The 18,138-nt window shown below is 39.3% G+C and overlaps 1 protein-coding gene across 3 annotated transcripts in view; it reads right to left on the bottom strand.

Moving 5' to 3' along the window:
- Positions 1-385: 385 nt before the first annotated feature.
- Positions 386-18,138, bottom strand: part of LOC110955801 (anoctamin-5-like) — a 32,267-nt gene continuing 14,514 nt past the window's right edge. For 2 of the 3 annotated variants that reach the window (XM_022200932.2, XM_022200941.2), the window contains 19 exons: positions 14,045-14,152; positions 11,979-12,047; positions 11,485-11,769; positions 11,197-11,316; positions 10,757-10,816; positions 10,516-10,631; positions 10,277-10,411; positions 9,274-9,379; positions 8,978-9,038; positions 8,349-8,500; positions 8,160-8,234; positions 7,855-8,080; positions 7,575-7,753; positions 7,395-7,492; positions 5,299-5,429; positions 4,199-4,404; positions 3,925-4,106; positions 2,742-2,847; positions 386-2,642 (listed from right to left, as the gene is read on the bottom strand). In XM_022200932.2, the coding sequence (XP_022056624.1) occupies positions 2,418-2,642; positions 2,742-2,847; positions 3,925-4,106; positions 4,199-4,404; positions 5,299-5,429; positions 7,395-7,492; positions 7,575-7,753; positions 7,855-8,080; positions 8,160-8,234; positions 8,349-8,500; positions 8,978-9,038; positions 9,274-9,379; positions 10,277-10,411; positions 10,516-10,631; positions 10,757-10,816; positions 11,197-11,316; positions 11,485-11,769; positions 11,979-12,047; positions 14,045-14,152 (2,640 nt within the window). In that variant the 3' untranslated portion in view covers positions 386-2,417. The remainder of the gene's footprint in view (positions 2,643-2,741; positions 2,848-3,924; positions 4,107-4,198; positions 4,405-5,298; positions 5,430-7,394; positions 7,493-7,574; positions 7,754-7,854; positions 8,081-8,159; positions 8,235-8,348; positions 8,501-8,977; positions 9,039-9,273; positions 9,380-10,276; positions 10,412-10,515; positions 10,632-10,756; positions 10,817-11,196; positions 11,317-11,484; positions 11,770-11,978; positions 12,048-14,044; positions 14,153-18,138) is intronic. The other variant, XM_022200948.2, reaches the window with a different exon arrangement.

Below are 18,138 nucleotides of genomic sequence, written 5' to 3' on the forward strand. Positions count from 1 at the left end.
CAATTTGCAATGTTGTGTACATTGCAAGTGTGATATGATAGTTTCCAGCACACTTATGATGTGAAGTAAAAATGATCTTGTGTCCTACAGGGTTTGTAGGTCTTGCATTTTATAAGGCCTTCCAAAACCTGTCATAAGTTAATTTTTTTAAGTTAGTAAGAATAGATATGTGGTCTTTGGGAATCTGTAAATAGTTTATTGCTTTATCGTGGAAAAAATCTAGCAAGAATACTTCTATATGGAATGATTTTATTACTATTTAATGTTTGTTATATGCCTACTTATTATATATTTCATGACTTAAGTTGTGGGAACATCCATTGTACAGGCTTGCAGTGTTTTCTTTACCTGTTTTTTGCAAAACAAAAAACAAACAAACTCAAACTCAAGTAGCTTTTTCTTTCTTTATTGTGAATATTAACAGCTTCACTAAGTTCCTGTCCAATAGGCTACAGTGAATTTAAAACATAACTGGCAAAATATTCTCATAACATTGATTCATGCAGAAAACAGCTACGTTGCAAACGACATAGCAGCAGCAACAAATGATATGAAACAGGTTCAGAATTCAGATAGGAAACTTTGTCGATACAAATCCGTACAAAAAACAAGTAAACAAAGATGTTTAAGGCATTTGTTTGTTGGGAAATACGTGGTGCACCTTTGTGGGATCATGTTGGAACCCCCTGCACACATCTGCAACAAGTGGTGCTCGACCAACGTTAGATGTTCAGTCCTGAGATTAGAGTGAGTCAGGCTTCGCTTTTCACCGTCAAATGATGTCCAGCTGATAAAGACTGCATCATTGACATTGTATATCGCAAAGATGTTCCAATAAAAGCACAGAAATATAAGTGAATGTAAAGCATAAGCAGAAAAAGATGTAAAGTATCTGAAGTTTTGAATATCAAGAGTTTTTTTCCACGTCTGGTCCCTTCACAAAGTAATAACTTGCATGATCAAATGTCTGAGCTAACACTGCTCAATGGCAATTTATGAGGCGATGAAGAGTACAAATGTAACAAATCAGAGCTTACAAGTAAACCGATAAAGATCTCAAACAAGGATTATGCAGTAACTCTAAACACTTGAGGCTACAGAACAGAAACAAATCCATAAATTAATTGCACCAAAACCCATTTAAATATATTTAAAATTCTTAATATCTACAGCAACACTTGGTGACCATCTAGTTAGTATGAACTGGTTAGTAAAAGTCATTTCTGTCCACTGAAACCCTCACTCGCATGCGCCAAAGAAGTTCTCCTTCCTGTTCTCTGTTTATCTCCAAAAAACATGGAGACAGCAATAATCTGAAATCCAAAAACACAAATGCACCGCAGGCCGTTTTTTTACGTACACAAGGAGCAGTAAAGTAAAGCATCATCCACTCAAACTAGATTGTATTAAACAAAAGATCTGTCCTGATCTGCCAACATTTCTTCACTTTTTCTTTTTGGTAGAAATCTTATAATTGGTCCCGCAGCAAGTTGGCAACACATGTGGAAGATGAGACACGAGCCTGCAGCTACTGTCTCACTGTGTTACTGAAACTCAGGCTGAAATGAACAACAGCATTCTTCTGATTGTTACAGTATCGCTGCAGTATGACGGAGGTACTTGGTTTTCAAATGCACAGTTTTTTAAAAAGAACTTTTCCCTAAATAGAACGCGCTCAAAAGCTGACAATCTAATAGTCCAGCTATAGATCAGTGGAAAGACAATAAGTAGCTACCAATTTTTAATAAAAGGTTTAAAAAGAAACCATAGTGAAGCCATCTAAGGAATAAGCACTGCCTATTACTTTTTGTGTTTAGTCTCTTTTATATTTAAACACATGTAAGTCTGAGTGTTTCTACATTCATAGTTAAATATGAATTTCCAGCCACTGTTTTATTTTCTCACAACTGACACATTATATTCTTCCCTACATAACCCAGTCCTTCATCTTCTATTCTCACAGGATGAATAACATGCAGAGAATGAAGTTAATGGCATCAAAATGAGCTCTTTAAAGGGTAAATACACCTCACATGTTCACAAACTCTAACTCTATCTGTAAATACAAGGGTTATTTCTTTCCCGACAAATGGAGAGTTTGAAGACGTTAAATGGAGAAGGTTACAAGTTGCATTCGCATTCCTTCAGCTCTTTGTTTTTTATGGCACTGAGATGTTTCATCCACAAGGGAAGCAGGTTTTAAGCAAAACAACAAAAGATTTTTATTTTTGGATGCCTCTACACAGGTCCTAATATAGGAGTACATCGTGGCAAGTGTTAATGTCCTGTCAAAAACAAAGAAATAGCGTTTTTTAAATCTCAAAGACACAAGCCCTTGCATGGGTGTTGTCACTGAAAAGGAAACTCCCAGTAAAGTCCACTTTTGATTTGGTTAGTTGGGGTGGTGATGCTGGGGGCTACAGGCACTCAGACAACGCTTCATGCTTGTCCGGCGTTAAGGTCATTTCTGACTGCGGCTCTGTGATGAAACTGGCGCTCAGCTGGAGTTTGAGTTGCTCCACCTCGTAGTTGTGCAGGTACTCTTGAATCAGGTAGCGTTCTCGTTTGATCCGAGCTTTCACGTCTGAGGGGACGTCCGGGATCATCCAGGCCACGAAGAACTTCACCACAAACACCACATGCTGCAGAGAGGAGAGGTATCACATGGGAAATCTTTAATCTACATTGATTCTGAGGATTGTTCTTAGAGTAAATAGTGGGGAAAAGCTGTGTTTTCTTACTTCCATGATAATAATAAAGGCCATTTTGGCTGCCAGGATGTGCCAGAACTGCATGGTGTGAGTGTACTCCCTCTGGTGGCCCGGAGGGTAACGGTAGTCTCGGTATCTGTACAAAATAACAAGCAGGAGAGCATTGTACAATCATCCATCCATCCATAATCTATACACAGCTTAATCCTCATTAGGGTCATTGGGGGCGGAGCTGGAGTCTATCCCAGCTGACTTTGATCGATGACAGAGGACACCCTGGACAGGTCGCCAGTCTATCACAAGCCTCCACATAGAAACCAACAAGCACACATTCACACCTGTAGGCAGTTTAGAATTATCAGTTAACCTCAGCATGTTTTAGGACTGTGGGAGGGATGCACGGGGACAACGTGCAAACATGCAGAAAGATCCCAGGCCCAGGCCGGGACGCAAAGCAGCGATCTTCTCGCTGCAAGTCAACGGTGCTAACCACCGATCCACTGTGTAGCCCATTGTCCAATCTAAAATAAAATGTGTGGGTTAGAGTTACAGTTACCAGTGCACATCAGTAAACCTATCAAATAGCTCCAATAACATATATAAACATTTGAAATTCAATAATTTTAATATATTTATTCAGATGTTGGACCTTTCTGGCCAACAGTGTCTAACAAACTGAAAAACAAAACCTTTAGAAAATGCCTTAAACATACAGCTATCCTTCTTAATCACTGACATAGTATCAAATATATATAATAAAAATGTTAGGAAACATTTGCCTATTTAAATACTAGTGTTCATTTAGAGTCATGTTTTAGGCCAGTTTTCAACTTTGAACCTTAATTTACCTCGCTTTCATTTTTTGGGTTTCCATAAGCCCTGTCTTTGATTGCTTGTCAGTTCACAGTGCGTTTAATAAAGCTTTTTACAGAAAAAGGCCACCTGCTGCAGCTGGAAGCAGCACTGTGAGACTGTAGGCCTGAATCAAAACAGCAGGGTTGCAGGCTATAAAAGAGCTGAAACATGTTAAAACATGAGGAACTACAGAGTCTGGGAAAATTCTGTGGGTTTGCCACTACAAGCGACTCCTGTCACATCAAATACAGTATTGTCGTTTGACCTTTTTTTATAGATTAATATTGATTAGTGTAGCTTTAAAGTTGCTAAAACTGCAAAAACAACTTAGCCAGACATGCTCTCTAAGCTCTAATACCTGCAGGTGCTGGTGGCGTTATCAAACCAGTTGTCCTCTGGCATGTTGCGCTCTGGAATCTGTGAGATGTTGTATATCGACAGGCTGTTGTTGACGTAGCCTCTCATGCTGGACTCTTTACTGTAAGCGTACAGGTACACCATGCGGGGGATCATGTCTGAGGTGAATGCCATGATGAAAGCCTGGAAAAAAGGAGGCATACAATGTTCATAAAATGTTTGAAGCAAGGTCAGTGTCAACTTTTTTTTTACATTACTGAGAGGGAAAAACTCACATTGGTAACAACGGACAAAATGGCCACAGCGTTGAGGATCTCCTGCCACGCTCCGATGTTTCGGGCCTTGGAAGCCATCGGCCGTTTGAACTGGGTGGTGAACTTCCAGGCGTCCACTCTGATTTCCAGGATGTTGTTGAACAGGGCCAGGAGGGGAGCCAGGGGGAAGGAGGCCACGAACAGAGTGATGAAGCCAAACTGGACCACTGAAATGACAGAAAGGGCAGCCACAGTCAGAGAATGATGAACGAGAAAGACAGAAAGACAAATGCAAGAAAAGCATTAGTTGTTTGTAGACATTTCCTGGTAAGTCTGCAGAGATGTGCCACTTACAGTCATGAGCATAAGTTTACATACACTTGTGAAGACCATGTATATCACAGCAGTGAGTTTCCAATGACTCTTATAACTCCGAATTTATTGGATGGAATCATTAATGCACATTTGTCTTTTGTGCATTTTGTGCATTATACAGTTTGGTTCTTTCATGGATTTGTTACGGATCTTCTGGAAAATTGACATCTGCTGGATCCAAAATATACACACAGCAGCCTGAATTATCAGTTTTGGTGATGTAGAAAGTTGTGGTAATCAAAATTTTCTTAGTTGCATGAAATCATGGCCTTAGTGTTGTTCCTTTTGTCATTTTTCCAGAACACCTATAGTGCATCTATGAAGGAACCAGAATGCAGAATTATTTTTTTGTGACAGCATGTTTCAGTCATGACATACATGGTATTTAAAAGTATAGGTAATCTTTTGTTCAACACTGTATAATTCATCATTTCAAATATAATTTATTCAGATCGGGCTGCACAGTGGCTTTCACTTTGCAGCCAGAGGTTTGCATCCCAGCCTCCCTGGGATCTTTCTGCATGAAGTTCGCATGCTCTTTCTGTGCATGTGTGGGCTTTCTCTGGGTACTCCAGCTACCTCTCTCAGTCCAAAAACATGCTGAGGTTAATTGGTAGTTCTAAATTGGCTAAGCTGTGTGAATGTGATTGTCTGTATATGCAGCCCCCCCTGGCGACACTAGCTAGAATTGAGCGGTGTGTAGCTAATGGATGGACGGACAAATCCAGATAAATCAAGCTTCTCACCCATCTCCAGGTATTCATAGAACAAGCCCAGCTGGCTGAAGTTCTGCAGAACGTGATCCTGCTCCCAGCGGCTGTAATGGTTCTCAGGATTGTGACGTCCTCGTCTGCCACTCCACCAGTTCCGGATCAACCTATCAGCAGTTGCATGAAAAACAATTGTCTGTTGAACTGGCAGTTATTTAACTGCACGAACAGAGTCATGATGGTGAAATGATTACATGGCTACTAAATTAATTCTGTCATGTTTGGTCAAATCCCACAAATAGGCATTCATTATTACGTGGTCTAAAGTTTAGGAAATCATCTGAGAACTTCTGATTCTTTTATTAAAAGTTTCAAAAAGTTTCACTGTTTGTTTTATATGCATCTGGCTAAAGGATTTTCCTTCAGACTACTATGCTGCTTATTTACACACATTAGAAGATTTTAACTTGATGTAAAAGGGAGAGGGCGGGCAGCATAGCTCAATGGGTAGAGTGGCCATCTTGCAACCAGAGGGTTGCCAGCTCAATCCTTGGCCCTGCAGAAATCATGTCAAGGTGTGAGCAAGACACTGAAACAAAAAGACATGCAAACCTAACTGCTCCTGGTGGGTCGTGGTTAGCGCCTTGCATGGCAGCTTCTGTCATCTGTGTGTGAATGTGATGTATAATGTAAAGTGCTTTGGGTATCTTTCAGGTATAGTAAAGCGCTATATAAATACAGACCATTTAATATTTAAAAGGTGTGATTTTGGGCTTTTTACGAACACTGTTTTTTGCAAAGGCATTGCCATCTGTGCACCAAACACTCAGGACAAAGCTAACAATGTATTCTTAATTTATACTTTATACTTTAAAGTTTTTTCTTGGCAGTTTTATCTAAACGGATATTTTCTGCAGACCAGGGCAGAGTGTAGCTGAAAGAAAGAAAATGTACTGAATGGCCCTTTTTTCCTACCTGAGCAGGAAGTGACATACCTAGAAGCTTAAAAAAAGGCTAACAGAGGCAGCATGGAGGAGAGCAGAGTGAGTTAATAATAGAAGAGATCTTTGGAAGACTAATCCTGTTTGCGGTCATCTTTGCTTTACAGTTCTGATGTATAAAAGGAACTGGAGTGACTTTGGATACAAACTTTTGAGGATGTTTCCTGAGGAACAAGGAACTGCTGACTATGAGCTGATCCCAGCAGCAGGGTTGGATATAACTAGTTCAGCTCGCTTCTTGACCTGCAGTGGTGGGCAGCTGCATCTTTGTTGGAACCTAGTTAAGGTAGGTCTCCTTTGTTTTGCAAATCTCCGATCTTCTCCCGTTCTATTGTCTAAATTTAGTGTTTTCTATCCGTCCTGCTCTCCTCTTCTATCCTCTTTTGCCCCTCACAAGCACAGCCATGCTTCTCAGAACTGATCTAAACTGCAATGAAATCCTTCTAAAGTCTTAACAGACTGTTCACCTCCCCTAAACACATTTTGTGATACAAACAGCATCTCAGTTTTCATTTCTGGAATGTTTATCATATGAAAGTTTTGTCTTACTCAGTTAATTCAGAAGCATTCAATTTCACTCTTCAGGATGCAGAATGTGGCTTTCTGTTGATATTTGGTCTCTGATTTTGTGTTTGTTTCGGCTGATTTAATGTGTGTAAGATGCTTTTGTGTTTGTTTGCCATTTGGGTAGTATGTAACCAGACTTAAACAAAGAATCTGAATTAATTTAGTGGTGTGTTTTCCTTTTAACTTGTGCATTTTGACAGTGAGGCAGGTCTCTAATTTGTTTATGAAAGTATTACTTTCATGTGAAAGGTGGCGGATCATGTGGATTTCCCTGTCTACTATCCGAACTTCATGTTGAATATCAGTGATATCCCTACATTACACTGAAGATGACCATGAAACAAATCAGTGACATGATAAATCTGTATCGACCTTCATGTGGATAATTTTTTTTTTTACATTTTGTGGTGGATATCTGCATATAGTGACAAACTACATAAAAATCGACAGTTTTTAGAAGCTTTGGGATGTTTTATGACATGAAATAGATGCACTAAAATATTATCTTTTTGCAATGTATTGCTTTTTCTACACTGACGAATAAGTTGACAGTCAAGGACTCACGGCAGCAGGGCTTCCTGAATGTTCCCACATAGCTGCTTCCCCGTCATGACGATCACCAGCTGCGTGGTCAGCTCTATCAGACAGCCTCCAGGGTCACACTAGGACAGGAAAAGGCTTTTTTAATTTTACATAACATACTTTTACTTCATTACTTCCTGAACCAGAGCCACAAAAACTCACCTCCTCATTTCTCAGATTGCTCCACTTGCCAAACATGTATGAATATTCACCAGGGTAACCCACAAATTTACCCTTGAAGAAGGCCACGTAGAAGCACGATGAGTAGTAGTTGACAAATTGAAACAGAAACATCTTCATGGTCAGCCTGTTCTCATATTCCAGGTGGGTTTTGGGGATTTCTGCAAGAAGCAAACAGTTACAGTCAACACTAGATAGTAGATCAGTGTAAAACATGACCTCTTTTCTCTGATTATGTGTATTTCTGATGGACTCTCCTCACCCAAATCAGTGATCCAGACGGCCACTCGCTCATAAAAAAAGTTCAGGATCATGATGATGACAAAGTTGATGCAGGAGGCAGTGACAGAGGTCGCTAACTGTGGTGTGATGAATCTGCCCACCAGCTGGATCTTCCTCATAGGGTCTTTGATGATGCTTGCAAAGGCTGCATAAACAGCCAACCTGTATGCTATGACCCCGATAATACAGGCCACGATCAGAGAAATCTGTGGAGAGGCCACGCATAAGGTCAATGTGACGAGGCATTGAATTACCTGCTTTGCACCACATAAAATATCCAGTTACCCAGAATATGACAGCTGCTGCAGAGAGAGAGAAGCGAGCGCACTTGCTGGTGACGGGGAGGTATGGCTCCATTTCCTAGGACATAGATTCTTATTACTTTATTGTTCTTAATTTAGCTTATTTGCAAACTAGAGAGTGCATGATGAATCTTAAGTTTACGGTCTTGATTGAAAGAAGGCTCTAAAGCACCTGTGTGATCCTGTTGAGTCTCCTGTTGGTGCATCTGATCTCAAACTCTGGTCGTATTTGAAGTTGCTGCTGCTCCTCCTCAAAGTCCACCAAGTCCCACTCGTACTCGAGGCGGGCCTGACGCCGCTTCCAGAACTCCAGAAACAGAGTTACTGTAAAAATAGTTAGAGAAAAAAGACTAACACCTACGCTTGACAATTACATCTACCAAATAGATTTTGTAATATAAGAACTCTATGGTTTATGATGTTAATGTGTTTGCGTGTCCATTAATTTAAATTTTTTTAATCAAGCCGTAGCTCCAACTTCAAATCCAACATTCCTGTGTTGGCTTTTTGAAGTGTAATGTGTTTCAGCTGTGCTGTGGCTGGCTCTCATGATTTCTTGGCTAACCACCGAGCTAGACACCAGTTTTCAGGACCACAGCATGCTGGCAAACTATCCTGCCGCTTGTACATAACAACATAATTGTGCTGGCAAGTTGTTCTGTTTCGGAGCAGAGTTTGGGTGAAGGTCGGCGCTTCAGTGTAAAAAGGCTTTAACTGTGAAAATCTGTCCGACAGGAGGGGGTTTCATCTGATCTTTGACACAAGTTAAACACGGTAAAAGCAGCACAGACTGACACTTACCCCAAATCCCCATAAATATGGCAAAGAATACCGTTCCCTCATTATCAAACAGATGGGATTGCTGGAAGAGAGAATATGGAGAAGCGTAAGTACCTTAGAGAAGAAGAGGAAGTGGCATGCTGGGCATAAACAGGGCAACATACTGGTTACTCAGCAGGACACAATTTATTTCATGTATTTGGTATCATAAATATGCACGAGCCAAAAAAAAAATTCAGTCATCTTCAGGCATAAAGAGAACCACTTTCTAACAGTTTTTAATGTGACTTTGTTAATATATCAAGTGAAATTATTACCCAGGATGACAGGCAGGTGGAGTTGAGCTTCCAGAAAGGGCACTTTTTATCACAAAGAGGACACATCACAATACTTCCCCCAATTTCAGGATTACATATTTCTTTGCTAAAAAAAATGAAAATAAAGAAATACATGAATATACATACAATTAAAGGTATACATCAGCATGTAAATATTCAAAATAAAATTCTATCCATCTGGAATGAAGTTCTCAATCAACAGTCCATCTTTAAGCCTCTGAATGTCCACATCAGACTTCTAAGCATCCTTTAATTAGTTCATGGTTTGTGGTGGGAAAAGGGGAAGACTGCTAAATATCCCCTACAGAAGTTCATTAAATGGACATAAACACACGATCAGACCACGTTTAATCTGGTGCCATTTGAATAGCTTCTGCCCCTTACTTCCAGCTTCCCTGTTTCAACACAACAACCCTGATATTAACTACATCAAACACCTTAGAGGTGCAATTGAGCTTTCATGACCATGAGTCAGATCTTATCATCCGGCATTCGGAATGTATCTTGACTTCAGCTGTGTCTTTCTACCCAAATGGGGGCAAATGTCTGCAAATTAAAATCTTGTAGAAGGCCTTTCCAGAAGTATGGAGGCTATTTTAACAGAATAAGAATACTAGCTTTGGAATTGCAGTGGGGCAAAAAAGTATTTAGTCAGCCACCAATTGTGCAAGTTCTGCCACTTAAAATGATGACAGAGGTCTGTAATTTTCATCATAGGGACACTTCAACTGTGAGAGACAGAATATGGAAAAAAAATCCAAGAAATCACATTGTAGGATTTTTAAAGAATTTATTTGTAAATTATTTTGGAAAATAACTATTTTTAAGGACTTATTTCAGGACTGCTGCATTAAACTACAGTTTTTTTGTTTTTTTTTTAGCTCTGCAACAAACAAACTGACACTTGACTGTCGGTATAATGTTTTGGTGTCAACATAGTTTCAACATGATGACCTCCATGATGCCGTCTGCTGGTACCAACCTTGATATGTTGTCATCATAACTGAGCACTCCGTAGGTGAAACATATAAGGCCCATGACGGCTGCAAAGAACAGCATCTCTGTGTAGAAGCCCAGCCAGGCAAAATAGATCCCAATCTTCTCCCCATAGTACTTCCTGCAAACAATGAGCCACTTTAATGTCACTCCACACTAAGAAAATTTCTAATTCAGTGTCAGAACTGTGATAAATGTGAAGTCCTGAGTGTGATGTTTGTTCACCTGATCAGGTTCAGAGGCTGCTCTTTGTAAAAGCAGAGGAATCTGGCCCAGTGTTTGTACAAGTTGTAGCGTTCACTCTCACACTCAGCGTTTCTTGCCTTTTTCCAGTATCGACACTGAAAGCAACAGAGCCGACGTCATACAAGCTGCTTAGCAAAACATCTTTGGAAATTATGAAAAAAAAATCTGTGAATAGGTGTGTTTCATAAGGTGTCAACATGTTCCGTTAACCCTGTCTTACTGTGAACATTTTTAGAACAGTTTCATCACATTTTCCTCCAAGTGGAAACAGTTTATGGCTCTGGAACAGGCACATGCACAAAAAAATGATAGAAAAATAGAACTGAAATGAGTCTTGAATTCAACACCGAAGCACTTTTTTAAAATCAAGGACACAGTAGCAACAACACTATGTACACATTTTACAGAATTGCTTCTGTTGCCATGTGTTGAAATACAGGAGCAACATTTTAATATTGTGTGCCCTCCAAAAAGTATAAATTCTAAGTACTTAATATGGAACTGGGTCACTTGAACTCTGTGCATCATATCATAAATCTTGCATGTTGAATCTTTATCTTCAAGGAAGTGTAGATAAAAGTAGCAGCGGAATGAAGGAAAAACTCTCACAGAGTTGAGTTCCAGTCTCTGAAAGCTGTTGTTTACTTGAATGTGTCTTACATCATGAAGTGGGAAGGCTGCTGTGTAGGTGCCATTGCTGAGTAATCGCTTGATGCCCGTCTTGCCTTTGTCTTTCCGACCCTCTTTGTAGTACGGACAGCGAGCCAGGATGTAGAACACCTAACCAAAAGAAAGGATTTTACCTAAAGATCACACAATACTAAAATAAATAATCATCTCTACAAAGTCTTCTATTGTAGCACGTGTAGCAGCATCTTCATTCATTAGTGGCACATTTTTAAGAGATATTGACAATATACCAAAACCATTCATCCCTCAAATACTTACAATTCTGTTTCTTGTGGATGGCGGGAAGAAGGTGTCTTTGTCATTGATAAGGAAGAAGTCAGTCTTGGTCTTGTCGAATGGGTAGGTGAAGTAGTCCGGCTGTGGATGCATGATGTGATCCGGCAGTCGGAAAGGGTGCGAGAGCCACTCCAGCGGGACGTCCTGACCATGAGGAATATCGCTCTCCTTGAAGGGCACCTTAATCTTTAAGACGTCAGCGAAGGTGGCCAGCACATCCCACGGAGCATGGATCTTTAAGAAATATGTCTTTTGGTCTTTGGAGTCCTGATAGAAGAACAAATAGGAGTGAACAAGTATACTTAAAACTCTATTGTTAATCATTTGAGAGAATTCTTTTATTTCCTTAAAGTGCTTGCTGGCAGTTTGATGTCTGTGAGGAGGAACCATCCCTTTAAGACATTTTTGTCACATGTGTTGTGCCTCAGCAAACTGGCCACTAGGTGGAGCAGGCTCTCTGTGGATGAGTTTCTTACTGATTTGTCCTCCGTCTCCAGCTCCAGTCCTGCTTTCTCAAGGTTGGCCTCAAACTCTCTCCTCCTTTCCTGTGGATAAACACACAAACCACAAGCACTGAAGTCACACAAACTCACATAACGTCACCTTGTATTCCCCTTTACTTATTAATCTTGGAGAAATTTAACAAAATCCTCATCTGAGGAGTTTTGCAGTTCATTCCATCTGACTATTCGTTTGTATACAGCTTAAACTCTTGTAAATGGATTTTCTTCAAGCGCACTCTGGAAACTGGCCAGAGGCATGAAGGGGGTGTAAAAGTGGGCAGGATTCTCACAAAAATACTCTGAAAAGTGCCAGTTTGGCTTCAGGACACAGTTAAAACCTCTAACTATGGACACAAGGAGAAGGAAAACCTCAGCACCAGTCAAATACAACAGGGTCATCAGGGGGCACATTTATATTTTAGTTTTCAACCTGCAAATTTTTACAAAAAAATGGTACTGAAGTGACCCTGGATAACAGATGTAGAGAGAACAGGCCATACTGTAAGGCGAGGTTAATAAAAACCTTCCACTTTCCTGACACAAAAATGACATAAAAATATTTGAATATACTTTTAATCCATAAAGGTCTAATTATAATTAAAATAACACTACGTATATGTAGGCACAAACTACAGAAAAATTACTGAGTAAAGAAATAGCTAACAAACTAAAGGGCTACAGATTGCTTTAAAAGTAGGGTAAAATAGGAATATTAAGCTGTTGGATGTTGGTACAGGACAGAAACCCTGACAGGTCCCACTTCAGATGTAATCATGACAAAGTGCACATCAGCTGATCTCCAGTGAACCAGCTGGAGATGAACTAATTTACTAACTTTTGCCTGAATTTCTGCTTGAAATAGAGAAGGAATAAAATGAATACAGCATTAATATAACCTCACCTTTAAGTTTACATCGATTTACAACCAGTGGGAAACCTTGGTTAAATAGATGTTTGATATAAATCAAAGTCTGATATGCTGTGAGTAATTTGGAACTTAACTGTGAATGCATCATAGATCATTTCAATATAATGCAATGTTCTGCCTGATTGCTAAACATTGTGGCAGACCAAGCACCCCCCCCCCCCCACACACACACACACACACACACACACACAGCAGAAACAATTCCCGACAGTAGCAGCCTCTCCCAGTAGGACAATGTGACCTGACATATTGTAAAAACGATTCCAAAGGACCCACTACTAACTCCTCAGGGTCCCATGTCCCTGCCTTGACCGGTCACAGCAGCTTTGGCACTGTAAGATGGAGCTACACAATATTAGACAAGTGGTTTTATTATTATGAGTCACCTGAGTCTGACTCTTAAGCTGCTAACAGCGTCACGATCTTCACTATCTTGTGTCTGTGTCCAAAAGGACTCCCTGTTTGCAATATAGGCTACTGGAGTTACTATCTACCAGTTTATGTGAAAGTCGTGGATCCACTCAATAGTGCCCTAAACAAAAAGTAGTGCCCATGTATACTACTTTCTGCTAACAGCCTCCTGATACAGCTGCTGGGTGACTCTAGAGTTGTGAGCAGTGATGCAAAATGATGATTAATGTCTGAAATCTCAGTTTATTACTGACTAAGCTAATGACAGTCTGGGATACCAGCATGACTGAACTGTGTGAAACTATTTCTTCATTCAGTCCTCCCCCACATCTGACCAATAATCACATGATTTATACTTAAACTATATATATATACACACACACACACACTATATTTAGTCATGTGACATAAGTGGCACATATATATGCTCTTTGTTAAGTCTACAAACAGCTGATTTCATTTTTCCTGCTATCACCCAACACAGAATATACTTAAAAATCTGTTCATTTCAGTAATTGTGCCAGATCACGTATGTTATGCCAACAGAAAATCTGCTGAATTTCGCTTCCTCTTTGCAACACCACACATTCCTGTTCTGTTATTAAATTGCATAACATTGTCAGCTGCATCACAGTCAGACGGTGGTGGCACTATAAAATGCTGAGCAGTCGGGTAATGACAGTTTTTCTGTTAAACGTACCTGCTTCTTTTCTCCATCTTTATCTTCGACGTAAGACAGAACAAAGTCTATTCTGCGTACGCCGTCCCTGAAGAACACGGTGTCTTTGTTGGAATGTAGCTTGTCTGTCTGGAGGAGAAACGATCACAAAGTGCCTTTAGTTTTCTCACAGAGTGGGAAGTAGAAGCAGACTGACATACAGCACAACAGACACTGACAGAGAAACAAATAAACTGACAGAACACTGGTGACAGACATAAAGAACATAGACTTACACTAGTAGATATAAAGTACTACATATATGGAAGATTGCAGAAGAACAATACATCTCATTTATTGTAGACTAGTGATTCCAGGGGCATCAACCTTCAGAACCCCAGAAGGTTTCTAAGCATTTTTTTTTTTTTTTTACTGTTGTCACATTTTTGCAGGCTGTAGGATCATTTTTCACAGCAATAAAAAGTCCTGCACCTCTTTGTAAATGGCACAACCATGACTAGAAGTACAAAACAACTCATAATATCTTCTGTGCTGCGTAGCACTGTTATAATGGCATTGATCAGGGGAAAAAAGCAAATGAAAGCTGAATTTTTTTGATTACTTATTTTCCAAAAATTGAAAAAACCTGGAATAAACACTTACAACCACTTTCCCAAGTACTCGCAGGTTTTACCAAAATCTGGGGGAAAAAATGTGACTCTACCAAATATATATTGTTCAACTTAGATTTTAGTTAGTTTACATACTTCTCTCCTCTCTGCTCGGTGTAAACACAGACTACAGTTTAGCCACGTTTAGCCGAAAACTGAATTTTTTCACACAATAGGTGGCTTGCAAACGCGTGACTTTAGCGGTGGCATTGACTTCCGGTTAATGAAGTGGTGGTCAGGCTAACCAAAATGACTGCCGCAGAGCAAGGAAAACGCGACTCTTTTTCGGAGTATTTTCTTGCTTTAGATTCTAATTCTCAAACTCGATACATCGAAAAACTCAAATTTTTGTGATGGCATAGATCCGTATGCGTTATCCACGAAGAATTTGACCTATGAGTTGGGAAAATATCCGCCAGTTCAGTTCCCTGATGTCTCAAACTATCTGGTGCTTTTGCACTGCTAAACAAATGAAGGCTTGGAAAAGCATGGATTCATACAATTTCTTTGTCTGTGGATGGGTTAAAGAAGTCGGAGTTAAGATCCTGAAAGACAAATCCTGCATCATAAAAAGCCGTGTAAGTAACGATTTATGTAAACTTGTACTTGCTAGGTGTGTTAGCTCGGTGGATGCTAAAACGTGTTTCTGCTGTTCTTTTCAGGTGAAACATTTGCAATGTTTATCAAAAACACCAACTCATACCTGGTTGTTGATAAAAGAAGGTGGAGAAATAATAACCGTGCACTGCGACTGCATGGCTTCAACTGAGTCAGTCTTCAAGATTGCACCAGGAAGTGCAGAATTTTTTGTTTTTTAAAGAATCTGGTTAGAGCTAACAGTTTCTTTTTGCCAAATTTTTAAATGAGACATGTAGAATAAAGTGATTTTGATGAAAAATCATGATTTCCAGCTTAGATTTAGTTATTTTTCTGATAGAACAGCACGTCAAAGATGAGCAGTTCAAGGACCACTGGAATGCTTTCAAATCTCATGATTCTTTCTGTTTTTAAGAGTTTTTGGCTTATAAATACTATGCTTTTTTTAGATTATACAACACACACACAGGTTTTTTTAGGGTTCAAAGTGTTAACTCAGAATTCACTTCTATGGACTGCAAAGTATTTCAAGAAGCCTTTTTTTATATTAGTCATGTCTAGAGGGCGACCATGATGACTGTAGAAAACCACATGAAACAGGGAATTTTGGAGACTGTACAATCACAGCCTTTCATTACACAAAAATAGTCGACTGTGGAGGAGAAATGTGCTCTACACGTTTATATCAGCTTTTATATTTCGGTCATTGTCTTAACTCCTAGTCTTCAACAAGTTCATGCAAGAAGTTTCTTCCATTACTGTCAAAATGCTGTTTTGTTTTGACACTACAAACTCCTGCTGGTTACAGCATGAAGCTCCTCTAAGAAAATAACTATTATTTTTATCTCTCGGAAACAGCACTTAACTGGAAGTGACAGAATTTTGAAAAGGGATAAAAGATCAAGTGATCTACAGTATGCAATATCCTGTCTACAAGTACACTAGTGTCTGCAATGCACACTATATGTCTTTATATGTAATGCTGTTATAATAATGTCTGTCTGTATATTAATAGCTCTCATAACCTTGAACCACAATTGAATTTATTATACTATAAAACCTCAGTCTTCACTTGTAACTACACTGTTAAATTGTTAAATTTCTGGCTATTTATAATTGTTCTTCTTCTTTAGATTGCAATACAAATGGTTCAAAGATAGTACATTGTTGTTAAGCTACTCTTAATTCAACATATGTTAATGACGGATGTATGCAAGCGCAATGCCAAATTTTATTTAAAAATATGACAATTTGTGTATTCTTGAAAATATGTCTAATTTAATTATTCATATCAATGCATAGCTGACTTAAACATGACATTAAAAAGGTCAACTTATATTTTTTTTCTCCTATTGTTATTTGTGAGCGGTGATATTCGTCATTAGGCTCATCTGGTTTAGCAACTAGAGACAAAACATACTTAAAGAACGATACTGTAAATACTCGGCTCGGAGCACTCAGCATGTTGAGCAGTTTACTGAGCTCCACCCAGCTTGTTTATCAGAGCCTCACATTCACTAACTGACCTTCCTGTACAGGGGCGTAAACACTGCTCACGGCTCCTTATAGTGTTATTCAATCATGGTCTGAACTGATAAAACTTTTTTTTTTTTTAAATACTAATGTTTGGTAGATTTACCCTGATAACAAAGTGCTCCTTTCTTGCACTAAAACCTAGAGACATATTTGACAGAAATATAATCCGGGTAATCGATTAAGATGAATCACCCATCTGCTGCATGACCTCATTATTTCAGTGAAAACCAAACAGACTCCTGTTTGAGCAGCCACAGCTTATTTCTGTCTCACTCTTAGAGGAATGAGAGCAGCTCTTTGAGACACAGAAGTCTTGTGACTCGACAATCAGAGCGGTGAGTCAACAAAAGGTCAGTGATCTAAATCTGTAAAATCACACAAACATGCAGTAAACACTGATATGAACAGTCTGCTGGCTACACAATAACACTGGCTTTGGAAGTATAATGTGATCAAACTGAGATTGTTTTAAAAAGAAAGAACATTATTTAACAATTTAACAAGTCAAAGAATGCTTTGAGAAATGTGCTTTTTGACCTCCTTGCAGAGAGTTTGATACATTAAATATGAACCAGCGTCCCATTATCTTAGCTTATCACAAAGACTGGAAACAACTCTTGAATCCAGCAAAAACTATGATGCCCTCCATAAAATACATAACAGCCTGAGAGCTGGTGCTGGCTGGCAGATTTCCTGACCTGTGGACGAGGTGCCGCCTTCTTACTAAACTAACCTACCAACCTGCTTGCTGCAGCGTCATACACACGTGGACAAAATTGTTGGTACCCCTCAGTTAAAGAAGGAAAAACCCACAATTCTCACTGAAATCACTTGAAACTCACAAAAGTAACAATAAATAAAAACTTATTGAAAATTAAATAATCAAAAACAGCCATTACTTTTGAATTGTTGATTAACATAATTATTTAAAAAAACAAACTAATGAAACAGGCCTGGACAAAAATGATGGTACCTCTATAAAAGATTGAAAACTATTTGACCAGAGTGACATGATTAACTCAGGTGTGTCATTTAATTGACATCACAGGTGTTTCCAAACTCATAATCAGTCAGTCTGCCTATTTAAAGGGAGACAAGTAGTCACCCTGCTGTTTGGTGAAAAGGTGTGTACCACACTGAACATGGACAACAGAAAGCGAAGGAGAGAATTGTCCCAGGACATCCGAAAAAAAATTATAGACAAACATCTTAAAGGTAAAGGCTATAAGACCATCTCTAAACAGCTTGAAGTTCCTGTGACAACAGTGGCTCATATTATTCAGAAGTTCAAGACCCACGGGACAGTAGCCAACCTCCCTGGACGTGGCCGCA

Source organism: Acanthochromis polyacanthus, chromosome 2, assembly GCF_021347895.1.
Source record: "Acanthochromis polyacanthus isolate Apoly-LR-REF ecotype Palm Island chromosome 2, KAUST_Apoly_ChrSc, whole genome shotgun sequence".
Taxonomy (NCBI): Eukaryota; Metazoa; Chordata; class Actinopteri; family Pomacentridae; genus Acanthochromis; species Acanthochromis polyacanthus.